This window comes from Xiphias gladius, unplaced genomic scaffold, assembly GCF_016859285.1.
Source record: "Xiphias gladius isolate SHS-SW01 ecotype Sanya breed wild unplaced genomic scaffold, ASM1685928v1 HiC_scaffold_1473, whole genome shotgun sequence".
Lineage (NCBI taxonomy): Eukaryota > Metazoa > Chordata > Actinopteri > Istiophoriformes > Xiphiidae > Xiphias > Xiphias gladius.
Genome location: NW_024401803.1, coordinates 432,728 through 447,729, shown reverse-complemented (window position 1 = coordinate 447,729; position 15,002 = coordinate 432,728). Strand labels below are relative to the sequence as shown.

Below are 15,002 nucleotides of genomic sequence, written 5' to 3'. Positions count from 1 at the left end.
TTTCTGCCTAGTAGCTGTCCTCGGACTCTGTCTCAAATGCAAAAAAAGTAGATTTCATCATGGCTGGCTGACATCGTCGACACAGAGGCAGGGTACTCCACAGGAGCACTTGTGCGACACTGTGCTGTCAGAAGCTCTCTCCTACCCTTATTTCTCAACCGTCGGAGTTTGAACTTTGGACACCTGGGAGCTGCAAGAAGTGCGTCTTTGCTATCCAGTACACCAACCAAATGAGTCTGGAAGGCCTGAAAATTACAAGTTAATCTGTTTATTATCATTGTGTAAGTACTGTTTAATTTGTCATTTGGATTACTTTGTATGCGGGCTGTTCGCTATAGACCTAAACCATCCTTCCTCTCATGTGGGATCAATATCATAGATTAAATTTTATTTTAGACTACTTATCAACCCCTTTTTTTTAATCTTCTGTTGCTTTGAGGATGAGTAACATTATTTTGACTACTATTTTTTGATAATTGTACTGACTGATTTAAAAACAAATATTGCAGTAAGATCTGTTCCCTCTGTTCATGAATAGTGCAATTCAACAAACCTGCCTAAATAAATTTGCAAAAAGATAATAGGTTTAGGAATATAGCCATACCTTAACAATGACATCTGGAAGGCCAGCTTTCATCCTTGAGATGTTGTCTTTCAAGGTAACTGTCCTTGACATCAAGACTTTGAGGCTTGGTAAAAGAGTCCCATAACAACAGTTATCCCCTTCTAAGAAGTCCAGTGCTGTGGCTTCATGATGGAGCAGTACTCTTAATTGCCAGTTTGACGCATCAGCTTTTCAGCTCGTCCATGGGGATTCTGGTGATTCTGCAAATGGCCTCGTAAAAGGAATTCCACTTTGTGGATGATGGCATCAGTAGCTTTCTGCAGCTGACTTCCTTCACATGTTCTGACGCAACTGTAGATTGACTTGCCTGTGTCCAAAGAACTATGCATTTTGCGATACTACTCCTATACACAGCTTTGGTATCTGCACTGGAAGTTAAGAATTTCTCAAGATCAGGGGAAAGTTAGGTTAATTGTATGCAATCTGCACCTGTAATGTGGGAAAAGTAAACTGATGATCAGCCTCAGCAGAGAGGGCTTCTGTAAGATCTGTAAAATTGACATTTTCATCACTGTCTTCTTCCAGTTCAGAATCAGATTTCAGTTGACAATCTGATATATTATAAACGTCTTGGAAAAATTTGATGCATTGTCTGTCACAGTGTCTACAACTTTGCCAAACAGTCCATATGGTGAAAGAATTTGTTGTATCTCTGCTTCAATAACATCAAATGCATGCCTGCCTATGATTCCTTTACGTGCTATGGTGGGCTTGTTTGGCTCCAACCTGGAACTGCTGATCTAGTGAACTGTTACACCCAGAAAGATTTTGTTGTTGGCTGTCCAGAACAGCTAACAACTGTGGTGGAAACAAAGCCTGCCTCTCCAAATTTGGCCTTCAAATTAGATTCCATCATCGCATATCCTCTCTCGAGGTAGCCAGCAAACATCTTTCTCTCTCGCAGCTTAGCATTGCTCTTCGTGAGTATTTTCTCTGTAATGTGTCGAAATGAGGGTGAGTCAACTGTGGAAATAGGTAACATATCCTTTACGATTTACCCAGTGACAAACTTCTTCAGATCTTGTCCACTTTACGTCTCTCCAGCACTGTGTCCTGCAGTTTCTGTTGTATTCATGCATGCATCACTGGCAGTAGAGGCCTCCCTCCCTTTTTGAAGTTTCACATTGCTGCTGTCCTGCTGTATCAGATGCATCAACAAATTAATGTTATTTTTTCGTGGTTGAAAGCATTTTGCTGTTAGCACAAAGTTTACAATGTATGACAATGTTCTTTGCATCTTTTTAAAACCCCAATATCAAATGTGTGATGGAGCTAATTTGAACTACTTGTTACTTTATATACTGTTGAGTTCTTTTATCTACAGTCATGCATTATGTTTTGTAACAGACTTTTGTTTATTTGCAGAGCAACTAGTAACTACAGATCTAAAGTAATGTAGTGTAGTAAATCGGTTTCCCTCTGAAATGTAGTGAATCGATTGCTAGAGAGCTAGATAGTGTAAGCAAATGATCTTAATTGGGAAATATGGAGTTAATCAGAATTATCATGCGGAACAACATCCACTGTTAAAATCCCAGAGTCAACATAGTAAAACTAATAAAAGTGATTAATGGGGAAAGTTTGGGACAAATATTCATAGAGACGCCTGGCCAAGCTGTGGTGGGCTCACCCTCCCAGGGGCAGTGTCATGCTCAAACCCTCTCTTGGCACGCTGTCTTTTGAGTATATGGATATATCATTAACATGCACAAACTGAAATAGATCTGATGAATAGGACTTAAACCATCTTAGAATGGTTCCTTTAATGCCAATTAAATTTTCCAGTCTCTGTAATATGTTCCAGTCTCTGCAATAAATTCTGCTGCACGAAGGCAAAGGTAGTGACTATAGGAACATAATCCGTTTCCGTTGTAGAGGCAACCTGTGGTTCAGATTTGCTGGTTGGAATTGACTGCAGACCATGCATCCCTTGACATATTCTGTCATGTCCTGGTGCATACCTGTTGAGTAGGCTGTGTGGCTGAAGGCTTTGTACATGGCCTGGGTGCTGTGGTAGCCGGCACATGGAGTGTCATGGGCGTACATTAATGTCACTCGCCTTCGGCTCTGAGGGACCACAAGCTGTGGTGATATGCGGTGATCAGGGGCATAGAGCAGTATGTTGTTCTGGAGGGGCAGCCTGTGTTGAATTTTCTGTAGATGGCATAGTCCCAGGAGTTATTTGAGGTCAACCTCCGTGATGGCATTTGTGGCTGGGTCTGACAGATATAACATGCAATGAAGCAACTGAAATAGCTCCTGGGTCCTGCACCACATTTGGTCTATCTAAACACAGACAAAGAATTCCACCTTGAAGCAGGTTTCTCAGACCACTGCCTAAGTGCTGGACTATTCCAGAAATATGACCTAGACAGGCCAAGTATTTGCAATCCAGGGGAGTGCAAATAATCAGAATGTGAAAAAGCCCCGCTATGCACAATTTGGGCCATGAAGCACTTTTCCAAATACATCAGCAGCCAGAAAATCATTATTGAAACATAATAACAACCAGTGCCTTTTTTTTTCAACAGTCAGTGCATCCGAGATGGAGTGCCCACCAACTCACGCATGACACTCCAAGGCCACTACGTTGAAGTCTAGTATGCACAAAACAAACTGCCATTGGGCACTGGCAAAAATGCTCCCAAGATGAACTCTCCACAACTGTAAGCCAAGTAAATCTGCGTCCCGCATCAGAAAATCACCACTATTTTGACGAAAACCTTTGCCAAGGAATGGTCACTGCCTATGTGGATTGATGTTCCTTTAATCATCAAGGAGCCCTCAAACCACATGCAGGTATCGTATTGCTCAATGATAACCTATTTCTGCCCCCTCAACTTGAGATCACACAACTCGGTATGCAGAGATAGTGGCAATCTTCATCGCTCTCCAAACAGCTGTCAATCACAGCGTTAAAACCTGCTCATCTGGACTGAGTCCGATTACGCACGCCTAGTTTCACCTGCCACTTCCTATGCTGGAAACGCAACAATTTCAAGACATCAAGCAACAAGCTGGTCAAGCATTGGGACCTCAAACAAGCATGTAGTGAATATTTTGAGGAACTGTCGCGAGTAGTTGCACACTCCAAGGAAACTGCACAGTACTGACACATTTGAGGGTGCTTTGACATTTTGGATGGTCTGAATGCAGACAGACTGAGGCTCAATGTCTTACGGTATGAGGAGGCCAACATAGTTGGCTTTAGTTCTACACTATTGTCCTTTGTAGGGCTCTTCTGGGGAGCCATGTTCTGACAAGCATAGATCAAGTTGGTTTGACTGCTCTGTTTTCGTCGTACTGGCATGTACCACTAGGTGTCAGTCCTCTGTGATCTATAGACATTTGTAGTAGGGCGATTTGTCCCATCCATGTGCCCACATGTGAACTTGAATGGTCAGGGAGCACGTCTTCATCTGCAGGGTTTTGTTCAGTTTAAGAATGGCTGCTTGTACCTGGGTGGAGAGCTTGGTTATCATTAGGGTGATGTTTGCAGCTGTGTCAGTTAGGGCTTACAGCTGTACCTTTTCTTCAAGGGTAGCTGTCAAGTAGAAATTCCTTGCTAACCCCCTTTTCTTAAGGTCACCTAGGGGGTTGAAGTCTTGGGGTATTGACCGGAATTTGGAGGTTGACGCCATCCATGGGACCGCTGTCACTGAGCAGCTTTTCTCAATACTACTGTGTTTGGATTCTGTAGACTGCGGGAGTTGGTTTGTTTTGGCTTGTTTTTGCAGCAATTGGGTGTTTGGACGGCGAGTGCTCCTTGTCCGCTGCCCTCTACTCATAAGGGCTTCTTCTTGGTATAGTCTTTGGGTTTGTTTGAGAAGTCATTCTCCAAGAAGTCCTTTAGCATGTTTAGGAATTCCCTTTCAGTTGGACAGGTTGAATCGTTTTGTTTGGCCACCCTTTTACTTTGGAGTATTGGGGCTGTTTTCATCTTGCACTTAGGGGGCTCGATAAGCGGCGGTTGCTTTCTGTTGGTTGTAAGCTTTAATGGCTAGGTCACTTAGCTGCTGGATCGTCATCGTGAGAAGGTCAGCTATTAAACCCAGGTACCGGCTTATTGATGAATGGAGGAAAAGCTTTTTAAAGACCTGAAGTAGGCTTTCCTGAGGTGGTTGTAGTATGCCTAAGGGGTCTCTTGCTTACCTTGTTTGACATCCATTGTACCCTGTTCTGATTTGGGGTCGGCAAATTCCCTTGTCGGGGCCTCACGCAGCAGCTGGGAGTCAGCCATGACTTCTTCTGGTTGACGATCCAGGATGCTGCGGACTTCAAGGCTAGAGGTTACCCTAATTAAGTACACTTTATCTTGAGTTTGTTTCATATAACATTCTGAGATGGAAGTCTGTGTCTTGCAGATAAGCATGGATGTCATTGCCCCCTAGGGGTGCAAGTGCTGATGTTCCATGCAACCTTGTCTAAGCCTCTGATGGACACCCTTCTACGCCACTCCTGAAAAGTTTCCTCTTGGTGTCCTTCCCTGAAGGTGGTTCTCTTGGGATCCATTGGCAGACTTGGTACTGACTTTGCGGCACATTGTGCTGATGAATGTCTGTTCTATCTTCAAGAACTCTTCTTTGACTGTTGGATGCTGCTTGACTGGATGATGATGTTTTCATCTGGTACTGAGACCTTGGGAATCCCTTGCCTATCTTGTAAAATTACCTAATTTCTCTCTTCACTTGAATCAATTCCTCCCTGTTGCTTTCATGCTAGGTAAAGAAATTGATTTTCAGTTAACCTGAGACCTTTTGAGTTTCTCCACTTCCTTCTTGTAGCCTTTTCTTGATTTCCTGCTTACTTGGGTGATGCGACTCTGCCCAAGTCAGTCGCTGTTGCTTGACGGTTAACAGTAGGCTGATACATGCATTTTGATCAGACAGGGCTTTGGTTTCTTGTTCCAACTGAATTATTTCTCTATCACAGCTGAATATTTGACCAATTTGTTGTTTCCAGAAGACTTCATGGTGATATTAGTGAAGATCTCAGCTATTTTTTGGTCAAGCTGCAGTTGTACCTGGGTTTGGAGTTTGTCAGCATATTTTGGTAAGAGTTCACCTGTTATGATGTTGATCCAAAACTCCAATTTCTCCCATAGAAGACAGGGGTCAGCTTGACTGGACGTTGTCAACATGTTTATAGTCCAGTGTGAATAGCCACACAGTACTTATTCTGACTAAAACCTAAGAAAGGGCTGACACCATGTACCTGTATAGGCAATTAAGGTATATCCCGTTTTTTTTTCTTGTCTTTTTTTCTTTGTTACTCACTTATTACACTAACACACGTGTGACTCCACAATTACATCTGTTTAGTGTTTTACGGTGTGATGGCAGTACGGAGTCATGTGTTTGTGTAACTACCAACTAAGTCCCTATACCACGACAATTTACCTGCTGCTTACCAGGCCGGCCATTTTAGGAATAACCGGAACACAACTAAAACCAAAGAAGTCAGATGAGAGTTTAGGAAGGCAGGATAGGCTACTGGTGATTAGGCAGAATTAGTGCTATGAACTAATAGGGTCTCTCACAATAGCTTATTTTACCCATTAGTGTGTGGCTGGGGTCTGTATGTTTATGCTTGTGGTTAAGTGTGAGCAATGTGATTTGCTACCAAGATGACAATGGGTTGGGGTATTTAGGTTGCGAACTGAAAGAGTGGCTCAGGGACCCTCTAGCAGCTTTCCCAGACAGGGTCAGTCACACAGACTCAGCCCTGATGGAACAGTCCTGGGTGCTTAGCTTCACAACCAACTATCAACAGCAATGTCAGGTTAAAGGGTACCTGTATGTACAAAGGGACAACACTCAATATGAATCATCTTAACATCCAGATTAGCTCAGTTGAACCAACCAATTGAAGTGTCCTATTAGCAGTGTCACCCAGCAGGACAGAGTGTAACCTCTAGGGTTGATTTCAGTGAAGTCACCCTCAGGAGCCAGACCTTTTGCTCAAAATGCTTCAATGCAAAAATCAAGATTGACCTTCATGTGCCAAAGGATATTCTGTCAAACTGACAAACTGGAGTGTCCAATTGCTGAAGATCACCCTTTTAGGAGAAGGCTGGGAGATATGGGGGTTGTGAGCGAGACACCCACTGGAGGAGCCCTATAGGGAAGAGGCAATACATGACAGCCAAGTCTGTGAAACCACCAAAAATATCCAACAAACACACACAATAAAGAAACAAAGGAGAAATATTAGATGATTTGATCACTTATAATCCCTCAAGTGGTATATGTGTAGGTGATATATCAATAACAAGGTATTATTGCAATTGTATGTGTGAATAGTAGTGGAAATGTGAAAAACAAAATGTATTAATTCGATGAATAATTAGAGGATAGTACTGGACTGTGTAATGGGCTACTTTTTTAAAGTGTGTGAGGCTCCCACAGCTTTCCAAATTAACATGAATTTACATGAATCATTTGAAACACTTGTCTCCACTTGTCCAACCAAAAGTAAACAGAAAGTAGCCTCCTTTAATAGCCGATATGGCTAATTGCATAGGGATCTACATACAGGCCAAGTAGCTGGCTGACCTAACCACCCTCCCATACTCATCCATGCATGCCAGTTTGTTTACATGTGTGAGGCTGACTTTCACTGAGGTTATACTGTCTTCTATGGAAACTCCAAAAGCCAAGCCAAATAGCTGATCATCCCTTGGACTATTTAGAGGATGATCACGGGTCTTTTCACTAACAGCCGAATGCATTTTTTGGAACCGGAGTACAGTAGAAGCTGTAGTAGCATTATTAATGTAGTAACGGTGTCACAAAGTAGCAGTCATGGTGTTATAGCTTCAGTAGTAATGGTGTTGTTTGCATGACAAAATAGTTCCATTATGATTATCATTATCAAACAAATTGGTAATGTGTGTGTGTGTGTGTGTGTGTGTGTGTGTGTGTGTGTGTGTGTGTGTGTGTGTGTGTGTGTGTGTGTATGTTGGTTGTGTCTGTGCAGGATCTTAAAGGGAAAATCCTTGTGAAGGGGAAGAAGGAGCGTGTGGTGGAGGAGTGCTCATCCAGGACTTCAGACCTCAGTTCCTCAGATGAGGAGGACAAGAAGGTGGGTATAACACCACCAGTGCACATTTAACCTAGTGGCTCTCATCAATTTACCAATTTTTTTAGGGGGGTTGGGGCATTGGTGTACTCATTCTGGATTTCTGCCTGAGGATAAATTGACAGTTACCAGTTGTTTACCAGTTCAGTTGGTTAAGAATGTGATTGGTTTCTGTGTGTGTCATCCCAGCCAAGTGTTTCTAAGCTGAGTCCAGAGCTGTCAGAGCTGGTTGTGTACACCCGCAGTGTTCCTTTTAAAAGCTTTGAACAAGCTTCCAAAAACCCAGCGACTGAAATGTCCTCTTTCTCTGAAAGTGAAGCTCTCAGGCACATTAAGGACTCAGGTATGATGCTGACTATACTTACATTTACTTGTGTGGATACAGAAAGTTACACATTTTTTCTGCCTTGTTCCAGAAAATTAATCTTTCTTCAGTATACTGTTGGACTGACTGGACTAACTTGGACTTTATTTTTCCTTCCCCTTCCCCTCCAGGGATGTATTTTGTGCGTCACAACAGTCACCAGCTTAGCAGGATCTACCCCTCAGGACAGCGCTTCCAGTCCTCTAACTACAACCCTCAGGAGATGTGGAATGGAGGCTGTCAGATTGGTGAGAGCTTATTTTATATTATTCAGTCCTCAAGAGAAGTTAACAGACCAATCAAGAGTTGTCACTCAGAAACAACTTCCACTCTGTCCTAACTGCACACCACCTATACCACACTGTGTGAAACAGAAATGCAGCTGTTAACACTCCTTTGTATTGTGTTCTCCAGTTGCTTTGAACCTTCAGACACCTGGTGAGCAGATGGACCTAAACCAAGGCAGGTTCCTACAGAATGGTCAGTGTGGGTACATCCTGAAACCTCCCTTCATGTGCCAGATTGACAGCACATTCAACCCAGAGAATGTTGGCAGAGGTCCTGGCCATAGACCTGTATTGCTCACTGTTCAGGTAAGATGGCGCAATACTTGCCCTAAATGAGTAGCAAGTAGCAGAACAGGTGGAATTGCAAGTTCCAGAAGTATTTTCCCCACTGTTAGTTTGCATTTGAAAGATAATTATTTTCCTCAACATTAAACTGCATGAGAATTTAAGCTTGAAGATTGGATGTTTCTTACTGAAATGCTTCTAGAGAGTTGTAGTTGACTTCATCTTGAATCCATACATGACCCATGGAGGAAAACTGGACCACATCAGTATACTCAGAGAACGTCATTTTATCAGAGTGTAAGAACTGTTGCTTGATAGGCTCTTCATGCTAAATTCTGTAATGATTCTCCAATGAAATTAAGATCTCCCTTATTTTTATTCCAGGTTATTTCAGCTCAGCAGCTGCCCAAACCAGAATGGGACAAGCCCAGCTCCATTGTGGACCCTCAAGTGCAGGTGGAGATACACGGTGTTCCCATCGACAACAATAAGAAGAAAACTCATTATGTCGACAACAATGGTAAATACACTAATGACAAAAGACCCTTTGGCAATTTAAATGACTTCAGTGGTAGCATTAAGGAATTTCTCCACAGCTTTAGATAGTCATACATTGAATATTGTAGCTAATGAAGACTGAGATGTAGTTTAAAGCCCCCAAAAAACCTAGTAAGTGGATTGTGGTTAAAAAAAGATTTGTTTGATGAAATATATGAGTTGTAAACAACAGCAAAAAAGGGTACAATGACCATTGCATTTTGAAGTGTCATAGCGATGACAATGACATACTGTAAAGTAGTGATTCCTGCCCAGGGGTAGTTCTACCTCAGGGGGTACTTCTGCATTTGTAATGGGGTATATGGAAAGATTATGGAGTTTGACTAATTTGAAATAATATGAATAACTATTTCAAAAAATATATCCACATCAATCAATCATACCTGACCTCTATTTGTTGCTGTTGAGACTGCCTGAAAACTAGTAAGCAGCAGAAAAGTCTGAACAGTTAGCGAAAAGTACTGGATAAATGTCAAAAAAGCTAAAAGTAAATAAAGATAAAGGGTTGAACAGTAATTGACAAACTTAAACAATATGTTGATGGATATTTGAGGTCCTGATAGTTTTATGAAATATTGCTGCTGCCATTCAGAAACAGAATTATTATAAGTGGTAAAATAAGACCCAAATACATTTATTCTAAAGAACATTTAGAAAGAGTTAATGATTAGCATTCATTAGTTTAGATTTGATGCTGGTCCTATGAAGCCTTGTGAATGGGTGGGCCCAGGACCACCTAGGCTCAACCATGGCTACACATAGGGCTATGTTAGTTTATCTGACAGGGCTGTGGGGGTACATCGAACAAAAAAGGATGGGAATCACATACGGCATGAACATGATTCCATGCAAAGTTCATCAGGTAAAAATACACAAACTGGTGTGAATAAGTCTGTAAAAAATGTTGTTTCTTTTTCAGGCTTTAATCCACGGTGGGACTGTACATTTAACTTTACTGTCCATGTCCCTGACCTTGCTCTGGTTCGCTTCATGGTGGAAGACCATGACTATACCTCAAGCAATGACTTCCTAGGGCAATACACCCTGCCTTTCACCAGTCTCCGCACAGGTGAGTTTAGGGACAGTATGTTTTAGCTAATATGGGGGCTGTAAAAAAGACTTGCCAGGTCGCCAACACAGTGTGAACAACCATTTGTTCTACTGACCTTCTTTCCTTTACCTCTGCAGGTTATCGTCATGTCCGACTGCTCAAGCTGGATGGCTCCAGCCTTTCACCTGCCTCTCTGTTCATCCACGTCACAGTCACCCCCTGTCAAAGCAGTCTCTACAAATCATCAACAAATTCACCAGCCAGGTCACTAACCAAGTCTTCAGCCAAGGAACCCTAATCCCCCCTCTCCCCCTAGCCACATGAAGCGTGGAAGCCACTATGGGAAGATGCCATAACATATCTGCCTGGATCCAGGCAATAAACGATCTGGCTCCAAAGTCATAAAACTCCATGGTTATAAAATTGTCTTGCAAATGCTGCAGCTATATCCTCAACCTGTCTATATTTTATAGACAGGTTGTCGCAAAAATGCTGACCAGTATTACAAATTTGTAAAGAAGTAAATGCTGCTCTCACTGTTCGTTGCCTACAGATTAATATGGTATTCTATGGTATTCTAAATTTCCTGATCTTCCTAGGGATGTCTAAATAGCAGAAATGGAAATACAATCAGGGAGGGACATTTAGATCATCACCAATGAACCAAATGTCAGTTTTGGGTGTGGTTGGTGGGTTTAACTACACTCCTAGCCTCATTCCCTCAAACAAAATCTAACAACCACTGTGACTGGATACTTGAAACCAGAACTGTCTCTTTAATTCCTTATTTAATGGGGTTTGATCTTTAGAGCAGGACTCAAGAACTTAATAACAACACATCGATCCAGCCTCCAGGAGTCTATATGTATGAATCAACACGACCAGGACCAAAGTTTGGTGCTAGATTTTGTCTCTTCATTCACAGAACATTGAGTATAAGCTAACCCCAAAATTACTTAAGTCTCACAACTTCTGCAGGAAGGACTTTTTTGTGGTTAGTAGTCGTTAGAGGTTGTTAATAGACCTTTCACGGCGTACTCTGGAAAGATCCTCTCTGACGCATCATTGGTTGCCTGGGTGATGGGTTATGCTAGTGTTTTTCCACTGTTTCAGCATCTGGAAGTCTGCCAGCAGACTCTTCCTTTGGCACCGCTGATGAGTTCTCCGTAGGCGGTTGGGGAAGATGAGTTGTCTGCCTGTGACTCTTGCAGGTTGATGTGGAATAAAGTAATGATTCTAATAAGTTACTTAACTTTAACTAGATAACTTTAGAAGGGATTGGTGTTGGCCAAATGAAAAAAAAAAAACCTCAAAAATCTTTAAAGCGAAGCTGGAGTAATAATTAAAAGTTACAAAAAATGATCTAAGGAAGTTCTGCTCTTCTGATTCAAGTTGTTGTTGACTTGTCTCTCAAAATAAAGGAGCTACAGGTCACACATATTCAAAAAAACCTTCTCAGAAAACACGTGGCGAAAGAAAGAAGAACATGAGGGCAGAAACGACAGAAGAGCAGCTTCAGAGCAGACAGTAAGCTCGAACACGAAAGTCCAGCTGCTTTTATTTCCTTAGGGGGATGCCAGGCACATCATGGGCATTGTAACAGTTGTTCATCAACTGGGGTCTTCTGTCTTTGCTTCAACTGAAGAAAGGCATAATTTGTCAATACCTTTTAAATTGTTTAATCTGGGGTTTATGTGCTAAAGTCGCAGAAGTGTATCATTCGCAAATCTTCAACATAATACAAGTAGGGAATTGACTAAACAAAAAAATCAACAATTTCTATGGGAATTATACAACATTAATAATAATAGAACACAATTAAGAATATTTGATGCTCATTAGGTTGTATAGAGAATGCTTAATTAGACATGGTCAGTAGATGGCAGTATGGTTACATGATAGATACTGGCTCAGCTCATGCAATAAACTCTTGAGGCTTTCCTAAGACCTTGAGACTTGAGAGTTGCACCAAATTCCCTGAAAACATTTGAGGAATAATATTAACTAGGTTAAGGAATAGTTGAACAATTATTTTCATATTATTTCAAATGTGTTGTTAAAGAGGAAAATGCTAGTCCCTTGTCAAGATTGGAATGCGGTGTGATTTAGGGTAGGGGCCTGTCGTCTGCCATTTGGGACCCCTTTAGGAGTGAGAAAACGGGAGAGGGGGAGGACTGCAGTGTTTGTGTGTATGATTCCAGTTGGTCCATAATGTGAGAAATGATAATTACAGTCATTTCATGTTACCTTCTTTGTTGAAAGGTGACAGTCAAATATTAATTAAAAATGCATCTTATTGGGGTGGGATGAACTCCATAGAGGTTGGATAAGGGTTCTTTGAATCTATTTCTTCTGTCTTGATGATTGTCAGGTAAATTGTAGAATTAGGCTGTTCCCAATATGAATTAATCTACCTGTGAACTTAAACGGGGCTGAGCCGAGGTCAACTTTTACTACCTAACAAGGCAGTACCAATGGAGAGTTCACTGAATTAAATGACGGAGCTGCATTTTTTATACAGAATTAATGTTGGTGTGAACATAGCCGAATGAAGTTGGTGTATTGTAGGTTTATTGCCAGAGTTTTGTCCCGTCAAAAAAACCTAAGTATGACTTCTGGGAAGTAAAAAGTGCTGACCTGCTGCCACAGCTCATCAAGGAAACACTGTTCAAGGGAAGAGGGGATTTCATACTAAAAACGCTGTAACTTAAGCTTAAACATTAGAAAACCTTTTAGCATTGAAAGAGGATTTTGTACTGTACTTCTTCAGCAGCTCCACCTCCCAAATTCATGGACATGCATTGCCAAGGCAACAACACAAACTAGTGTTAGGTAGGTTGTGTCCTTCAATGTGGCCCAGGACACATTCGCGTACACACTGCCAAAAGAATGTGGCCATATGCGGCCAAGACCAGCTCCAAATGTGGCCTGAGTCATCAGATCTCAATGTGTCTACCATTTTGAGTGCATTTACACATGGACATTAGAGCTGTCCACTTGATATCGGATCATCCAAGACGCATGTTAATGCGAAGTATGAACAGGGCCACAGAGAAATCCAAACCTGTTCTTTTAACATTGTAATAAAGATGTTCAGATCCTAATGCAGCTCTAGTAAAAATCTGATATCAGGTTCAAATTGGGCAATGTCCCCAATACAACTGTATATAGCAAAAGCCGTATGGAAAATAAAACACATTTATTTTAAAATATGTTAGATAACCATTATAAAGAATAGCTCTTGTTGCTACCTGTCTGACACATGATGTGCAAAGGAAGGATTCCATCCCTGTACTTTTATAATGTGGCCTAGTGTATTATGTTAAATGGCAAACAGATTCTAAAGACATTATTTTTTTAAGCAGCCATCGAGTTTTTTTAATATAGAATTTGTTCAGTTATTCTATGGCAAGATGATGATGTGCACTAGATAGAGCTGCTGCCTTATTGTTAGCTTGGTAGATGAGACATACATGGATAGTTGCAGTGAGTTTTCTTTGTTATATTTTACTTTGCCATTTTTTACTTTGGTTTCAAGCTTGTTCTGTGCATGCCAAAGTCAACCTGACAGATGATCCTTTGTGACTGTGACATGACTTTATTATTATCAGTGTTTGAACAGATCATACAACACGTTTCTTTGTTAAACTTCACTCTCTTAAGTCATCCACCTTAGGTTATCATGTTCAAGAATAGGTTTTTTACAGTGTTGCTTTTATTGATGAAGGAAATTTTTAAGTTTTTTGTAGCATTTGGTTTTAGAACATTGATATTTTGTTAATTTACATATGAAAAGAAGTACTATGAATATTACATGGTGACTTTATCTCAGAGAATCTTATTACTTGAAGGAGTTTTTCAATCAGGGCTGGGTGCTGGGAAGAAGAGATAACCTATTTGAGACCAGTATTAGTCTTCAGACATTAAAAAAAAAATGAAATAATCAAACAGCTTCAGAATATCTTTGGCATTTTAGGAACATTTTTGTCACATAAATCATTTTTTGATGAATACAGTTTAATGTCATTTAACAGAACATATAATCTTCTGAATTGGGGTAAAGTTTTAATTTTTAGACCTACTCCCAATATTTAACGATATATAACAAATCCTAGCTCTGATTGACCAATATTGCACTTACTCACATGTATGATGAACTGTAAGCAAAAGAACTACATATATGGTAAAAAGTTGTGTTTCTTGAACTGTACAATTCAACGTATTGACAGTTTTGTCGTTTATTTATTGTAACTGAAATATTATACTGTTTGCTTTTGTGCTGCACGAGCTGTATAGTAATTAACCTATTACTTTTTTTTTTACCAGGTAATATATACACGATGATTGAATAGAAGTGTTTTAAAACATTGTGAAAATAGTAGCCCTAACCCTAACCCGAACAAACTGAAGAACCTCATAATGTCAGATGGTACTTGAGTAACCAAAGTCCAATTTTTAATCATAGACCATAGACAACTGACTTGTTTTTCACAGTGAAAAAGTAGAATTCCAGCATTACATTTTCCTTTATAATCATCATCATATTATGGCTCTCTACAAAAAAATAATAAAGATATTAAAAAGTCTTATTTTTCAATGTTTTACTGACTTTGTTAAGTCAATGTTTGCACTTACCTCCAATGACTGAAGTTATTAAGAAGGAAAATTGTATTTTATGGATCACTCACACATTCGATATGGATTCGATATTCTCAATATGCTGCTACATGTTACTGAAGCAGTGCTTCATAT

At 40.6% G+C, this 15,002-nt stretch overlaps 1 protein-coding gene across 4 annotated transcripts in view; it reads left to right on the top strand.

Annotated features, from left to right (window-relative positions):
- The window catches only part of LOC120787409 (1-phosphatidylinositol 4,5-bisphosphate phosphodiesterase delta-3-A-like), a 33,810-nt gene extending 19,016 nt beyond the window's left edge, over positions 1-14,794 (top strand). For 3 of the 4 annotated variants that reach the window (XM_040123043.1, XM_040123045.1, XM_040123042.1), the window contains 8 exons: positions 7,604-7,708; positions 7,895-8,048; positions 8,201-8,317; positions 8,484-8,662; positions 8,936-8,938; positions 9,026-9,161; positions 10,119-10,268; positions 10,388-14,794. In XM_040123043.1, coding sequence (XP_039978977.1) covers positions 7,604-7,708; positions 7,895-8,048; positions 8,201-8,317; positions 8,484-8,662; positions 8,936-8,938; positions 9,026-9,161; positions 10,119-10,268; positions 10,388-10,548 — 1,005 coding nt within the window. In that variant the 3' untranslated portion in view covers positions 10,549-14,794. The remainder of the gene's footprint in view (positions 1-7,603; positions 7,709-7,894; positions 8,049-8,200; positions 8,318-8,483; positions 8,663-8,935; positions 8,939-9,025; positions 9,162-10,118; positions 10,269-10,387) is intronic. The other variant, XM_040123044.1, reaches the window with a different exon arrangement.
- Positions 14,795-15,002: the final 208 nt, after the last annotated feature.